Source organism: Carex rostrata, chromosome 3 (assembly GCF_964058835.1).
Source record: "Carex rostrata chromosome 3, lpCarRost1.2, whole genome shotgun sequence".
NCBI classification, from domain to species: domain Eukaryota; kingdom Viridiplantae; phylum Streptophyta; class Magnoliopsida; order Poales; family Cyperaceae; genus Carex; species Carex rostrata.
Window position 1 is genome coordinate 2,402,260 of NC_135920.1, and position 14,379 is coordinate 2,416,638.

The window sequence follows — 14,379 nt, forward strand, 5'->3', positions numbered from 1 at the left end:
CTTGACTAAATGTTTTATTAGAGTTTCAACATAACTATGAACCATTAAAAAAGTTCATACTATATTATTGAATATTTGTGCTCCAACAGAACTATATTAATATTGTCTAAAATTTTCACCTCTGACCTAGCAGGCTAGTATAATTAAATAAAAAACTAGAAACAACAAGTTAATAAAAATGATATAATTAAAAAAAATAGTACCTTTTTTATCACCTCTGATCCAATCTTGTATGCACATTAATGCTTCAACAGCTTCCGTGTCTAGTTTGCTTCTATAGGCATTAATGACACGATCACCAGTGCTGAAAGCCGACTCTGAAGCAACCGTCGAGACCGGTACAACCAACACATCTTGAGCGAGTTTAGACAGGATTTGATAGTCTTTACCTTCTGATTTCCACCAATTAAGCACATTAAAATCTTGACCTTGAGAGCATGAAGTAGGACGTCTCTCTAGATCAGATTTGCTATTCCATGGTTAAGATCTCTCCAACATAAATTGATTGAGTTCGCTGCCCATATCCTCGTCACCATCACTCATGTCACCATCGGGAACAGAACCACCACCATCTTGTGCTACTTCTTCAACACTTTGGTACTTCAATGCATACTCTCCATATAACTCTTTCAAAACCCTATTGAATTCTTCCAATTCAACGACTCCTTTATTTTGATAAATTTTGGGATAGTAGAATTCAATCAACCCCATTTTATAGCGTGGGTCTAGAAAAGAAGCTATTGCTAGTACGATGTTTGATTGGTCCCAATACTTATCAAATTTCTCCTTCATTAAGGAAGCCATTTCAACAATGGTTAGATTTTTCTTTCTAAGCCAATCTCCAATTCTTAGTTTGATATCACAAAATTTTGCAAAGAACAAGTTAGAGATTGGATAAGAAGTACCCGATAGAATCTCCGTTACTGTAAAATTTTGCATAGCTCATTAGCCCCTTGCAACTCTTCACTTGAAGGAAACTTAGGAAACCATGCATTGTTGAGGATGTACATCCTCTCAAATGCATCTCGGTAGTAGATAGCATCCTTTAGCATCATATAGGTCGAGTTCTACCTAGTAGAGACATCCAAGGAAAGTGCTCTTGCAATCGCTAACCCTTTTCTCAAATTCTTCCCGCAATATAGGAGAGTGTTTCACTTTTTCCACCACTTCTCGTATGTTATCAATTCCTTTCCTTATCACATTTATTCCATCTTGCACAACAAGGTTCATTATGTGAGCGGCACATCTCATAATGAAAGAGCTTTCCACCACAACAAATTCCTCCGATTTTATTGAGTCGCTCGACCATTTTTCTCACACACACACCATTGGCACCATCATTGTCCAATGTAATTGAAAATATTTTCTTATCAATGTTCCAATCAAACAAAATTTTCATAACCGCTTGACATAAGTTTGTACCCGTATGTCTCCCTCACAGGCGCATAAAACTAATGATCTTTTTTCTGCATATTCCACTTCTCATCAATGAAGTGTACAGTTACACACATGTAGCTCTTATTCTGCCGTGAAGTCCATAAATCCATGGTGGAACTCAACCGGCATGAAAGTGATCCAAGGAACTTGAAAACCTTTCCCCTTTCTTATTTGAACATATCCAATATTTCCTTTCTACATGTAGTACGTGATTTCATCTGAAAAGAGGGACGAAGGGATTTAACAAAATCAACAAAGTACTCATGCTCAACGATACGAAATGGATACTCATGCATTACAACGGCAAGTGCCAATTTCTTACGACTTGATTCCTCATCATACTTAAATGTCTCTCCAATTGAACTAATTAAACCTTGTCCCGTTGGAACACCATGCTTTCCCGTATAATAATTCCGTAAGCGCGTAGTACCATGTTTGCTATTTGCTTCAAACGTTTGAGAGCAAACTTTGCAAGTTGCAGTGACATTTGTTATCCGCTTTCCATTCACTACTTCAGTGGTCTTAGTTCTATCAAAATGATTCCAAACATATGATTTCAGTTTCTTTTGCTTTTTACTAGGTGGGTTTTCATCTGTAGCATTGCTAGTACCAACATTTGCAGTAGGTACCGGTACCGAATTCTGTTGTGGGTCGCTTTCGATAGATCTGCTCGATGATGTCATTTAGAGTGATAACCTAAATAATTAGAAGAATTAGTTACTTTTTTTTTCAAACAATAATATATGATGAAACTGCTGAGGCATTTGAATATATAATATATAATGAATTATCAAAATGTATGAGATATGGTGAATTTTAAAGTTGGCGATATATTTTTTTTAAATTAACTAATATTTTAATTTACATGAATTTGTATATTGTATATTAAAATAGAGATGCAAAATAAAATAACAAAGGCTTGAGAGTTGAGACATTAAATTGACTCATATGCACCTGTGATCACTTTTAATGACATATAATCTTAAGAAATTAGGTTGCATCATGTCTATGTCAGGAACCGATTCTTAATTTGCACTTCTGCTTTTAAGCAGCATATGATTTTAAGGATTTTTTTTTTAAAATAGAATTACATGGAAATAATTTAATAGAACAAGCCCAGACTGTTGGAATTTTCGAAAACTAGCCTCCACCGATCCCTAGGATCGGTGGAGCAAAAAAAACACATCCTACACCGATCCCTAGGATCAGTGCAGCCCATTTATCACTCCACCATTCTCTTGCCGCAGAATGTCACAGAAAATCAGAAAATCAAAACAAAATAGCCCTCCACCGATCCTGTGGATCGGTGTAGTTTTTTTTTTTTTTTTTTTTTTTTAAACAGAAATTTCTAATTTTTTTATTTTTTGTATTAAAATATTAGAAATGTTGAATATATTTCTTTGAAAATAGATGAAATACAATATAATTTGATTTATTAGAAAGACTGCAACAAATAACCCAGATCAATATTTTTCAGGCCGGATTTTTCGCGGCTGTAAGAAAAATTAATATATTTCTTTATGTGTTATTGGAAAAAAATAAAAATGCTTAGATTCTGAGTTATAGATCCCGGTTCAAAAGTCACTTCTAGGTAATCTAGAAAATATTGTGATCCATCTAGTACATTTAATTAATAAAAAATTGTTTTTATTTTGAGAATTTTTTTTGAAAAACAATCATTAAATAAATTAAAGTTTTTGTTTTTTTTCAAAAATAGATACAACTTTTTATAAATTAAATGTCCTAGAAAGATCACAATATTTTCTGTATTACATAGAAGTGACTTTTGAACCGGGATCAATAACTCAGAATCTAAGCATTTTTATTTTTTTCCAATAACACATAAAGAAATATATTAATTTTTCTTACAGCCGCGAAAAATCCGGCCTGAAAAATATTGATCCGGGTTATTTGTTGCAGTCTTTCTAATAAATCAAATTATATTGTATTTCATCTATTTTCAAAGAAATATATTCAACATTTCTAATATTTTAATACAAAAAAAATTAGAAATTTCTGTTTAAAAAAAAAAAAAAAAAACTACACCGATCCACAGGATCGGTGGAGGGCTATTTTGTTTTGATTTTCTGATTTTCTGTGACATTCTGCGGCAAGAGAATGGTGGAGTGATAAATGGGCTGCACTGATCCTAGGGATTGGTGTAGGATGTGTTTTTTTTGCTCCACCGATCCTAGGGATCGGTGGAGGCTAGTTTTCGAAAATTCCAACGGTCTGGGCTTGTTCTATTAAATTATTTCAATGTAATTCTATTTAAAAAAAAAATTGATTTTAAGTATAAGCAACATTTAAATGCAACAGAAGAAATGTGCTTTTAGTCTAAGCAATCAGATTATTCAAATCTCACTAGAGACAAGACCGTAAGTAAAAAAAAATCTAACAAAAATAATAGAAATCGAGTGAGTCAAAAGCTAAAATCCAACAATAATAATCAAAATTCAATGAGATATGAGTCACATGAACAATAATCTAACAATAATAATTAAAATTAAACTATTTTGTAACTTAGATCTGGAACTTGAGAGAAGAAGTCGAATAGTCAAACCGTCACGAGAGTCTATTGAAACAAAGCAGCAAGGGAATATTAATCTATTCTTTTGAAATTCGGCGGCATTTTGGGAAACAAACTATCAAGAAATAAAAAAAGACAACTTTGCAACAATAATAATCAATATTATTGAACCTCTCCGCCTCAAATCTCAATAAAAGAAGAAAGTCGAAACGTCGAAAGTGGAAAGGTTTGATTTTAGAAAAAAAAATTTATAGTGTACTGATCCGGATATCCGTTTAATTAAAAGTTACGGATACGGATAATATCCATATCTGAATTCGTATCCGCTTTCAAAAATTGAAACCATATCCGTATCCACGTAAGTAATATCTGTATCAGTATCCGTATCCGCAAATTATCCGTACCTGAATATCCGTATCCGCAAAAAATCGGATACAGATACGGATCCGGATCCGAACGGATAATATCCGATCCGTTTGCACCCCTAGTAAAGAGTGAGGCTCCGCTAGGATACTACCCTACTATGCAAATTGCACATCGTATGATATATTGGTTCTTGTTATATAGACTTAAATTTTCACCGCAAATAGTGTCACGCACAATAACCATTAAATTTTCATCGTATTATTAAATTATATAACTCAGCCACGTCTATCCAGAAATAGTGTCACGCACTTCAACAAATATAAGGTCTCTTCAAATCGCCAGACTTTATACGGACTGATTATTATTTTCAACATGAAGAAGATTCTGATGCCATGAATTTAATTTTTTTTTTAATGCTACTAAAAAACAATCATGTGAATAACTCAATGCATAACAAAACCTAAAAGAACGAACAATAACCATTTTTGTAGAACCAAAAAATAAAGCGAGTAATATCAACTGCCGTTTGAAAACTACCACAAGAATAGCTAAACCTACCACACACTATTCTGGCTTATAACAGCTGTCACAGAAAAAATAAAAAAGGAACAGAAAGAAATAAGCTAGTGCTTCCAAGGTTGTTAGACTAATGAAGCTCTCTGACAGCCTGCACCAGTATTGCCAGTACTCGATGAATCCTCCTGCTCCTGCATGTCGTCTGGCCTAGTACTGGGTTCCCTTTCACCGCAACTCTTGTAAGCGTTTCCAATACGACCCCGCACAGACGTGCCTGGGTCAGGGTGATAAGAGCGGTTATTGGCACTTGCACCAGTGCTGGTACACGCACTAGTACGGTTTGGAGAAGCCACGGGCAGGCCATTTGACCACAGAGCTTGATCTGGGTCAGTCATATCAGCATCAGGAGCCACCAACTGGCTGTTTGCCCATAAAGGTTGATCTGGGTTGTACGCATCAGCATCTGGAGCATGGATAGCAGATGCGAGCACACCGCTCAACCTCAAAGGGTCTGAAAGAGTAACTGATTTAGGTATCGGATCAGGCTGCATTCCCATTAGATTCCGCTCCAGAAAGGTCTGAAAAAAATAATAGGAAGATCAAAGGTCAGTTTCAGTCATGTCTAAACATAAATAGCACAACTCAGTTTCCATTGACAATAATAGGGCTTTTAATGTGACAGCTAGGATTACCCTAATTGCAACTGATTAAACAAGTATTATCGTAAGTTTAAATTGTACTCCATTTTTCATAATAAAAAAATATAAATATAACATAGCCTCTTTGTGCATTCAAATCATGAAAATTGCCAATAAAGAACACAAATACAGGAGCCAATAAAAAAGAAGGTGAAATTAAGTGCTTATGGTGCCCGTACGAGGTTCATTATAATGCAATTGGGGCCATGATCCATGGGGCACATATCCCCTCTAGCACAGTAACCCAGGTCCTCAAAATCTGGGCACCGCTGACAAGGAAAGCCCGTTTTCTTCATCGAAGCCCCCACTGTCCCTCGGCTGTGACGTGCATTGTTTGACCGACAACGCCTCTTGTCGACAGAGTGATCCAGGGGCCTGACCCGTTTCTTGGTTGGTTGTACAGTCGAGGGTTCTTCTGCCGGGCTTCTGTTCTCATCTGGTATGGGAACCCCGGACAACTGGCATCTCTGGTGCTTGAGGCTGCGATCGACATCATTCTCGTCAGCAATTTCATTATCCTCAGAGTCCATCGCAGAGTCGTCAGAGATGCCATTGGCAGAGACATGCTGTTCCCTTGAGGGCGGCACCGGTTTGTTTATGGTATTTATAATCTTTTGTATTTTCCTGGTTTTCCAATCAGACGGGCATTCAGTGAGGTCAGTCACGAAAGAACTCACTGCCACCAAGAGGTCTGCAACAGCCTACAAAAGCAAATATTGTTTTCTTAAGATGTGACTAGAAGGAAAGCCCTAAATAAGAAAGAAATTTGCGAGAATAAATTCACATAAACAAAATACAAATTCAAATGATATGTTATCAAAAAAATCTTTACAGCTGCCACAAATACTTGCAATCAATTTTTCCATCTTTTTTTTTTTTTTTGCTTGATGCTCAACTGGGACTAAAACATCATGACATGGTGAAATTGTACCCTAAAGCGGTACATCTTATTCCCGTGTGCTTTTCAATGCCGTGTCAAAAAAGCCACTAAAACAGCCGTTAACTCTTTAAAAACAAACATGATAATTGTATTTCAGATGTACTTCTCTATGTAGATATCCAATAATTTGGTACTCAACATACTAAGGAAATATTATAACTAGTGACAGAACTAATAGATATATATATATATAACAGATTTGCTACCTCTTGGGTCCCATTATTGACACCAGACCGAACCTGTTGACTTGTCGCCCTTTTTCTTCCCATGGTTCAGAGTTTGTTTGGGGATTACGAATTTTCTGTATCGTCATTAGACCCCCGAGAAATGCAAAAGGGAAAATGCTTAATGGTAACACAGATACTTAACCACAATCTTTTACTAATCTACATTACTAACTCTACTTTCTTGATACAAAAAAACGTAGATTTAAAATTAGCCCTAATTTCTCAATCTAACCAATATCTATGCATGTTAACTTGTGAATTATAATTTAAAACGAATTAACAAAATCGATTATCCAATTACAGACGATAATCTACGCATGGCGGATATCGGATTCTTTTATACTCCTATAATAAATACAACGTCACGCAAGATCGCTTCCGACGCAAAGCGCCTCAGACATATCGCAAAATCAATAATTTTACACAGCTAATCGCATGCAAATAGAACATAATCGCATGCAAAACAATAAAGCTGAAGATAATTGCATGCAAATAGAAGATATCAACTAAAAGAAACGAGAAGAAATCGATTAAACCAAACCTGACAAATTATCAAATTTCCCTATCGAATGGTCTCGGAGAGAGCTCTGTCTACCTCAATTCTTGAGCTCTCTATTTTTCTCCCCGTCCTTCCAACAAAACGAAACAAACGATCGACCAATTCTTGATTTCTTGTGATACCCAAATTGGAGTGTGTATCCTCTGAGATATCTCATATTTTGCGTGACCGACGTGTCCGGTCCCTATTCGGCGTTAGCGTGGGGGCTAGTATTATTAGAGCTTTGAGATTCCTACAGAACGTATTTCAACGGTTGGGATTTCCAAGAAAGTCGTGCAAAATATGAGATATCTCAGCGGAAACGAATTCTCCAAATTGTCCTCAGTGAAGGAATCGTCGAAGAGAACTTGGGCTTATTTGGGCTCATGCTTTGAGTGAGTTGTACTATGAAAATGGCTATCCGATCGAATCTGATGTGTGTATTTTTGGGAAAGAATATTACCAAGTAAAGACTAGGGGTGCAAACGGATCGGATACGGATTTGATAGTGCTAAAATCATATCCGTGTCCGTTTTTTTTTTTGGATACGGGATACGGATCGGATATTAATCGGATACGGATACAGATACGGATTGGATATTAAAATATATACGAATACGGATCGGATATTAAACGGATACGGATCGAATATTTTTCAGATACGAATACGAATACGGATATAATTCGGATTCTTAATTTATTTTATCACCTTTTCTTATATGTAACTGATTTTTCTTTTGTAAATCTCAATTCTTATATTATGCACGTAGTTGTCCTGATCCTCCAACGGCTAAGATTGAAGGATAAATTTTCGAATTGAATATCAACCCTCCAATAAAATAACCTGTCTTCTTTTGATTATAAACATCTATTTTATGTGTAGAAATTTAAATTTAGTTAAAAACATGCTCGCCACACAGACTGCTACATGGTTTATCACATTAAAATTGAATAAATCCTTAGCAATTCGTTTTCTTATTTCTCCTTAGAGCTATATTTTATTCTTCCAATTAAATTATTTCCTTATTTCTCTACTTCCTCCGTTTCATTTCCCTGCCATCTATAAAAACTAATTAATCTGAGCATGCCTTGTTTTGCTAACTCTCAATGAAGGTTTACAATTGTCAATTGTCATTAATATGTGTAGACTAACTTATATATAAAGTTTTTTAAATGCCGAAAATTTAACTCATATAATGAACAAAGATGGAAAATACAATCCAATGTCTTTTATAAATTTTTTAATAATACGATAATTTATCTAGAGAATAATCATTATAATGAATATAAAAAAATTAATAATAAGAACGTCACAAGATATTCTTTATGTGAAGTTATCCAAATGAGAGTTTCGATATAACAAATTTAATGTGCAATTTGGGTTAAAAAATTTCAAATATAAACAAAAAATAAATTTTCCTACAAAATGTCGTAGCATTATAGAGAATTTTTTTATTTTTATAAATTATTATTAAATAATATAAGAATATAGATTCAGTACATGAATTTTTTTATGGCTTAGCAGGCGCTGAGTGGGTAACTCGGATTTAAATTTTGGAATTAAGTTAGTAGTTTGGGTCCAAAGTTTAAATCGGAACCACTAATTCGGCTTCAAAGTTTGAATCTGAACTACTAACTTGGTTCAAAAGTTTTAAATTCAAACCACTAACTTAGAGCCTTCTAGACCTTTGAAAATCTAACGTACTCCATCAATTTTTCTATATTATTTAATGATAATTTTTAAAATTCAAAATTCTCTGGTAAAATTTTTGTGCTATAAAATGTTCAAAGTTTACTTTTGTATTTATATTTGAAAATTTATAACTCAAATTGCACATAAAATTTGTTGTATTGGAACTCTCTTCTATATGACTTTTTTTTTTTGATAAAAAAAAATATCTTCTGGTAATTTGTTATAAATTTATTTTACTTGTGTCATAATATAATAATGGAGATTTCATAAAGACAAACTGGATTTTTTTTTCTATTTTTGTTGACCACGTGAGTCGATTTTTCTATGCTTAGAAACATTAATGACATACCAAGTATTTAATTATTGTGAAAACCACCATTGAGAGGTCGAAAATGTGGCAGACCAGGATTTGTTAGTTTTCATAGATGACAGGAAAATTCTACCCGCTTGTGGGCGGATGATTTGATTCCTTCATTTATCCTCTTTCTCTATAGTTTCGACAATGAAAATGAAAACAATCATATTATTTTTATTTTGTTTAGGGTTATTGTATTTTTATAAATAGATGAATATCAGATCTTGTGCTGACAAAAGCAATAAATCTTTCTGATATGAAGAGAAAATGAATCCTATCTAAAACTTTCATGTACATAAATGATATGTAGAGAAATTTCTATTATTAAAATAATTTTCATGAATAATATATATGTAGAGAAAATCCTTATTTCAATCATTTAATTATATATTTTTCAAATTTGTTTCTTTACATATCATCTCCTCTAAATTGTTTAATGATGTGTCTCTTTAAATCGAAATGATATTTCAAAAAAAAAATCATCATACATTTTGTCTCTTTTTTTCTTTATTTTTATTTATTATTTGAATTTTTATATTTTTTCAATTTGTCTTTTATTTTCATTTTTTTTAATTTTGTGTGAATGTCAAATAAAAAAGTATATTCATATTTTATTTAATCTTATAATATTTCTCCGTTGCAATGCACGGTCCCGATACTAGTATGTTTTAATGGCGGCTATATTTTTTTCCTGAAGATGTTGCATTGGGAATTGAAAATTATTTTATTAAAGAATGTCACATTTGAAGTTTCAAACAAAGAGTCAAAAATCATATAGCAAAAGCCAATAGTTATTACGGGGAATTTTAAGAATTGTTAGTTCAGTGAGGTCAAAATCAAAATACTGGCATATTCTCATTATTATCTTTTATAGTGGCGCATTCTATTTTTAATCTTGAACATAGGATCTCTCTTATTTTTCTTATTAAGTATGTAGATATTATGATTAAAAAAATAAATTTTAAATTAAACATCCCTACAATTAAATAATCTATCTTTTTTATTTTATTTTATGCATCATTTGATGATTTTTATGTATATAAATTTGAATTTATATAGACACGTACTCGCTGGACATACCCGTCGACGTCTCTTCAACACTCTTTATTTCACATAATTTACATTTCCTCCTCTGTTCTCATTCTTTTTTTTGAAAAGCTTTCCTAAACTCTATTATTTTGTTGTCCAATACTTGATTTTCTGATTGAAACTGATTTCTTTCTATTTTATTTTTAAAAAAAAATTGAATTTGTTGATAATTGAGTGATCATCTCTTTGTTTCTTTTCTTTTTTTTTAATCATTTAAGAAATGTTATTTGTCATTTAATGATCTCATTTAATTAAACATGATTTATATTCTCTATATTACGTACATAAACGCATATATTCCTTCTAACAATAACAAGAGTCATAATATAACAACAAAATGTGTCACACTAAGTCCCTGTTCGGCGGCATGCTAAGGAATAGGAATGGGAACCAAAAGTTTTGAACTAATTTTTACTGTTCACCGTGGGGGAAAAAAACTTTGGTCTGAGTGAATTTTTTTTTTTCCATGTGAATAATAATCTGCCGAACAGAGCCTAAGACAACAACAACAAAAGTACAACTTATATGAGTGATTTTTTTTCTCTCTCGTTACTCTTTAAAAAAACATAAAGAAGAATCATATATATATATATATCAATAAAGCATGAGCTTTACATTTGCATTAAGTCCACATTATTTCTCAATAAACTTTATTATACTAATTAAGTTTTTGTACTATGAAATGCACAGAAACTTCTAATTACATAAAACAAGAACTAGCTGTCTATGCTATAAACATTTTTTTTAAGAATTGATATTTAGTTGACTTTCTAACCATCCAATATATTTCAAGACATTAAATATTTTCAATTGTTGGATGCGTCATTAATTATGGTAAAATTAATCGTAAAGTTAGAAAATTATCCTTCACTAATAAATACTTTTGAATGTGTGGAATTATAACTAATGCACATACAAAATTTGTAAAATTAATTAGTTCTCTAAATTATTTTCTTCGGTGAAGATTATTAAAGAAATTGTAACTATGTTGTTTTTAGCTATGTTTTTTATATGATTTTTTCCAGGAAGAATTAGCCAGCATAAAAAAAAATTGGCTCATCAAACGTTTTTATTATTTTAAAATATTTTTATTCTTTATAATCTCAATCATATATAACATTGTTAAAAGACACTTTTATAGGTCTTTATTGGAAATTGACACCAATTATTTTTAAATTATGTGAATGACACTACAAGTTTTCTTTTATCCTGAGTACATGGTTGAGGTTAAAACCAGCACATATAAAGCACTGATAACGAGTAACTGATGAGAAATGACTGAATAACACTAATAAATTTTGACCAACTCTATTTGTAATGTTTATCCCAAATAAGAGACCCTCACCCTCTATAAGCAATATAATTTATAAAATATTATTAAATTATATAACTCAGCCACGTCTATCCAGAAATAGTGTCACGCACTTCAACAAATATAAGGTCTCTTCAAATCGCCAGAGTTTATACGGACTGATTATTATTTTCAACATGAAGAAGATTCTGATGCCATGAATTTAATTTTTTTTTTCAATGCTACTAAAAAACAATCATGTGAATAACTCAATGCATAACAAAACCTAAAAGAACGAACAATAACCATTTTTGTAGAACCAAAAAATAAAGCGAGTAATATCAACTGCCGTTTGAAAACTACCACAAGAATAGCTAAACCTACCACACACTATTCTGGCTTATAACAGCTGTCACAGAAAAAATAAAAAAGGAACAGAAAGAAATAAGCTAGTGCTTCCAAGGTTGTTAGACTAATGAAGTTCTCTGACAGCCTGCACCAGTATTCCCCGTACTCGTCGAATCCTCCTGCTCCTGCATGTCGTCTGGCCTAGTACTGGGTTCCCTTTCACCGCAACTCTTGTAAGCGTTTCCAATACGACCCCGCACAGACGTGCCTGGGTCAGGGTGATAAGAGCGGTTATTGGCACTTGCACCAGTGCTGGTACACGCACTAGTACGGTTTGGAGAAGCCATGGGCAGGCCGTTTGACCACAGAGCTTGATCTGGGTCAGTCATATCAGCATCAGGAGCCACCAACTGGCCGTTTGCCCATAAAGGTTGATCGGGGTTGTACGCACCAGCATCTGGAGCATTGACAGCAGATGCGAGCACACCGCTCAACCTCAAAGGGTCTGAAAGCGTAACCGATTTAGGTATCGGATCAGGCTGCATTCCCATTAGATTCCGCTCCAGAAAGGTCTGAAAAAAATAATAGGAAGATCAAAGGTCAATTTCAGTCATGTCTAAACATAAATAGCACAACTCAGTTTCCATTGACAATAATAGGGCTTTTAATGTGACAGCTAGGATTACCCTAATTGCAACTGATTAAACAAGTCTTATCGTAAGTTTAAATTGTACTCCATTTTTCATAATAAAAAAATATAAATATAACATAGCCTCTTTGTGCATTCAAATCATGAAAATTGCCAATAAAGAACACAAATACAGGAGCCAATAAAAAAGAAGGTGAAATTAAGTGCTTATGGTGCCCGTACGAGGTTCATAATAATGCAATTGGGGCCATGATCCATGGGGCACATATCCCCTCTAGCACAGTAACCCAGGTCCTCAAAATCTGGGCACCGCTGACAAGGAAAGCCCGTTTTCTTCATCGAAGCCCCCACTGTCCCTCGGCTGTGACGTGCATTGTTTGACCGACAACGCCTCTTGTCGACAGAGTGATCCAGGGGCCTGACCCGTTTCTTGGTTGGTTGTACAGTCGAGGGTTCTTCTGCCGGGCTTCTGTTCTCATCTGGTATGGGAACCCCGGACAACTGGCATCTCTGGTGCTTGAGGCTGCGATCGACATCATTCTCGTCAGCAATTTCATTATCCTCAGAGTCCATCGCAGAGTCGTCAGAGATGCCATTGGCAGAGACATGCTGTTCCCTTGAGGGCGGCACCGGTTTGTTTATGGTATTTATAATCTTTTGTATTTTCCTGGTTTTCCAATCAGACGGGCATTCAGTGAGGTCAGTCACGAACGAACTCACTGCCACCAAGAGGTCTGCAACAGCCTACAAAAGCAAATATTGTTTTCTTAAGATGTGACTAGAAGGAAAGCCCTAAATAAGAAAGAAATTTGCGAGAATAAATTCACATAAACAAAATACAAATTCAAATGATATGTTATCAAAAAAATCTTTACAGCTGCCACAAATACTTGCAATCAATTTTTCCATCTTTTTTTTTTTTTTTGCTTGATGCTCAACTGGGACTAAAACATCATGACATGGTGAAATTGTACCCAAAAGCGGTACATCTTATTCCCGTGTGCTTTTCAATGCCGTGTCAAAAAAGCCACTAAAACAGCCGTTAACTCTTTAAAAACAAACATGATAATTGTATTTCAGATGTACTTCTCTATGTAGATATCCAATAATTTGGTACTCAACATACTAAGGAAATATTATAACTAGTGACAGAACTAATAGATATATATATATATAACAGATTTGCTACCTCTTGGGTCCCATTATTGACACCAGACCGAACCTGTTGACTTGTCGCCCTTTTTCTTCCCATGGTTCAGAGTTTGTTTGGGGATTACGAATTTTCTGTATCGTCATTAGACCCCCGAGAAATGCAAAAGGGAAAAGGCTTAATGGTAACACAGATACTTAACCACAATCTTTTACTAATCTACATTACTAACTCTACTTTCTTGATACAAAAAAACGTAGATTTAAAATTAGCCCTAATTTCTCAATCTAACCAATATCTATGCATGTTAACTTGTGAATTATAATTTAAAACGAATTAACAAAATCGATTATCCAATTACAGACGATAATCTACGCATGGCGGATATCGGATTCTTTTATACTCCTATAATAAATACAACGTCACGCAAGATCGCTTCCGACGCAAAGCGCCTCAGACATATCGCAAAATCAATAATTTTACACAGCTAATCGCATGCAAATAGAACATAATCGCATGCAAAACAATAAAGCTGAAGATAATTGCATGCAA

The 14,379-nt window shown here is 33.9% G+C and overlaps 2 protein-coding genes across 2 annotated transcripts in view; both read right to left on the bottom strand.

The window, feature by feature from the left end:
* The window catches only part of LOC144551938 (uncharacterized), a 44,351-nt gene extending 37,046 nt beyond the window's left edge, over window positions 1-7,305 (bottom strand). The window contains exon 1 of the mRNA XM_078300045.1: window positions 7,256-7,305. The gene's annotated coding sequence lies outside the window, so the exon portion shown is untranslated. The remainder of the gene's footprint in view (window positions 1-7,255) is intronic.
* Window positions 7,306-11,941: 4,636 nt separating this feature from the next.
* On the bottom strand, window positions 11,942-13,271 carry LOC144551966 (uncharacterized). Its single transcript, XM_078300075.1, has 2 exons — window positions 12,900-13,271; window positions 11,942-12,600 (listed from the first exon to the last, which is right to left on the bottom strand). Exons 1-2 carry the CDS (start codon window positions 13,248-13,250, stop codon window positions 12,148-12,150), a joined length of 804 nt encoding a protein of 267 aa, XP_078156201.1. The 5' UTR covers window positions 13,251-13,271; the 3' UTR covers window positions 11,942-12,147.
* Window positions 13,272-14,379: the final 1,108 nt, after the last annotated feature.

Bases quoted from the DNA above. Each gene is read 5' to 3' on its own strand.
- LOC144551966 (XM_078300075.1), bottom strand. From the start codon at position 13,250: ATGGACTCTGAGGATAATGAAATTGCTGACGAGAATGATGTCGATCGC. The intron at 12,601-12,899 runs GTACGGGCACCA...TATTTTTTTCAG, and splicing joins ATTGCATTATTATGAACCTC to ACCTTTCTGGAGCGGAATCT.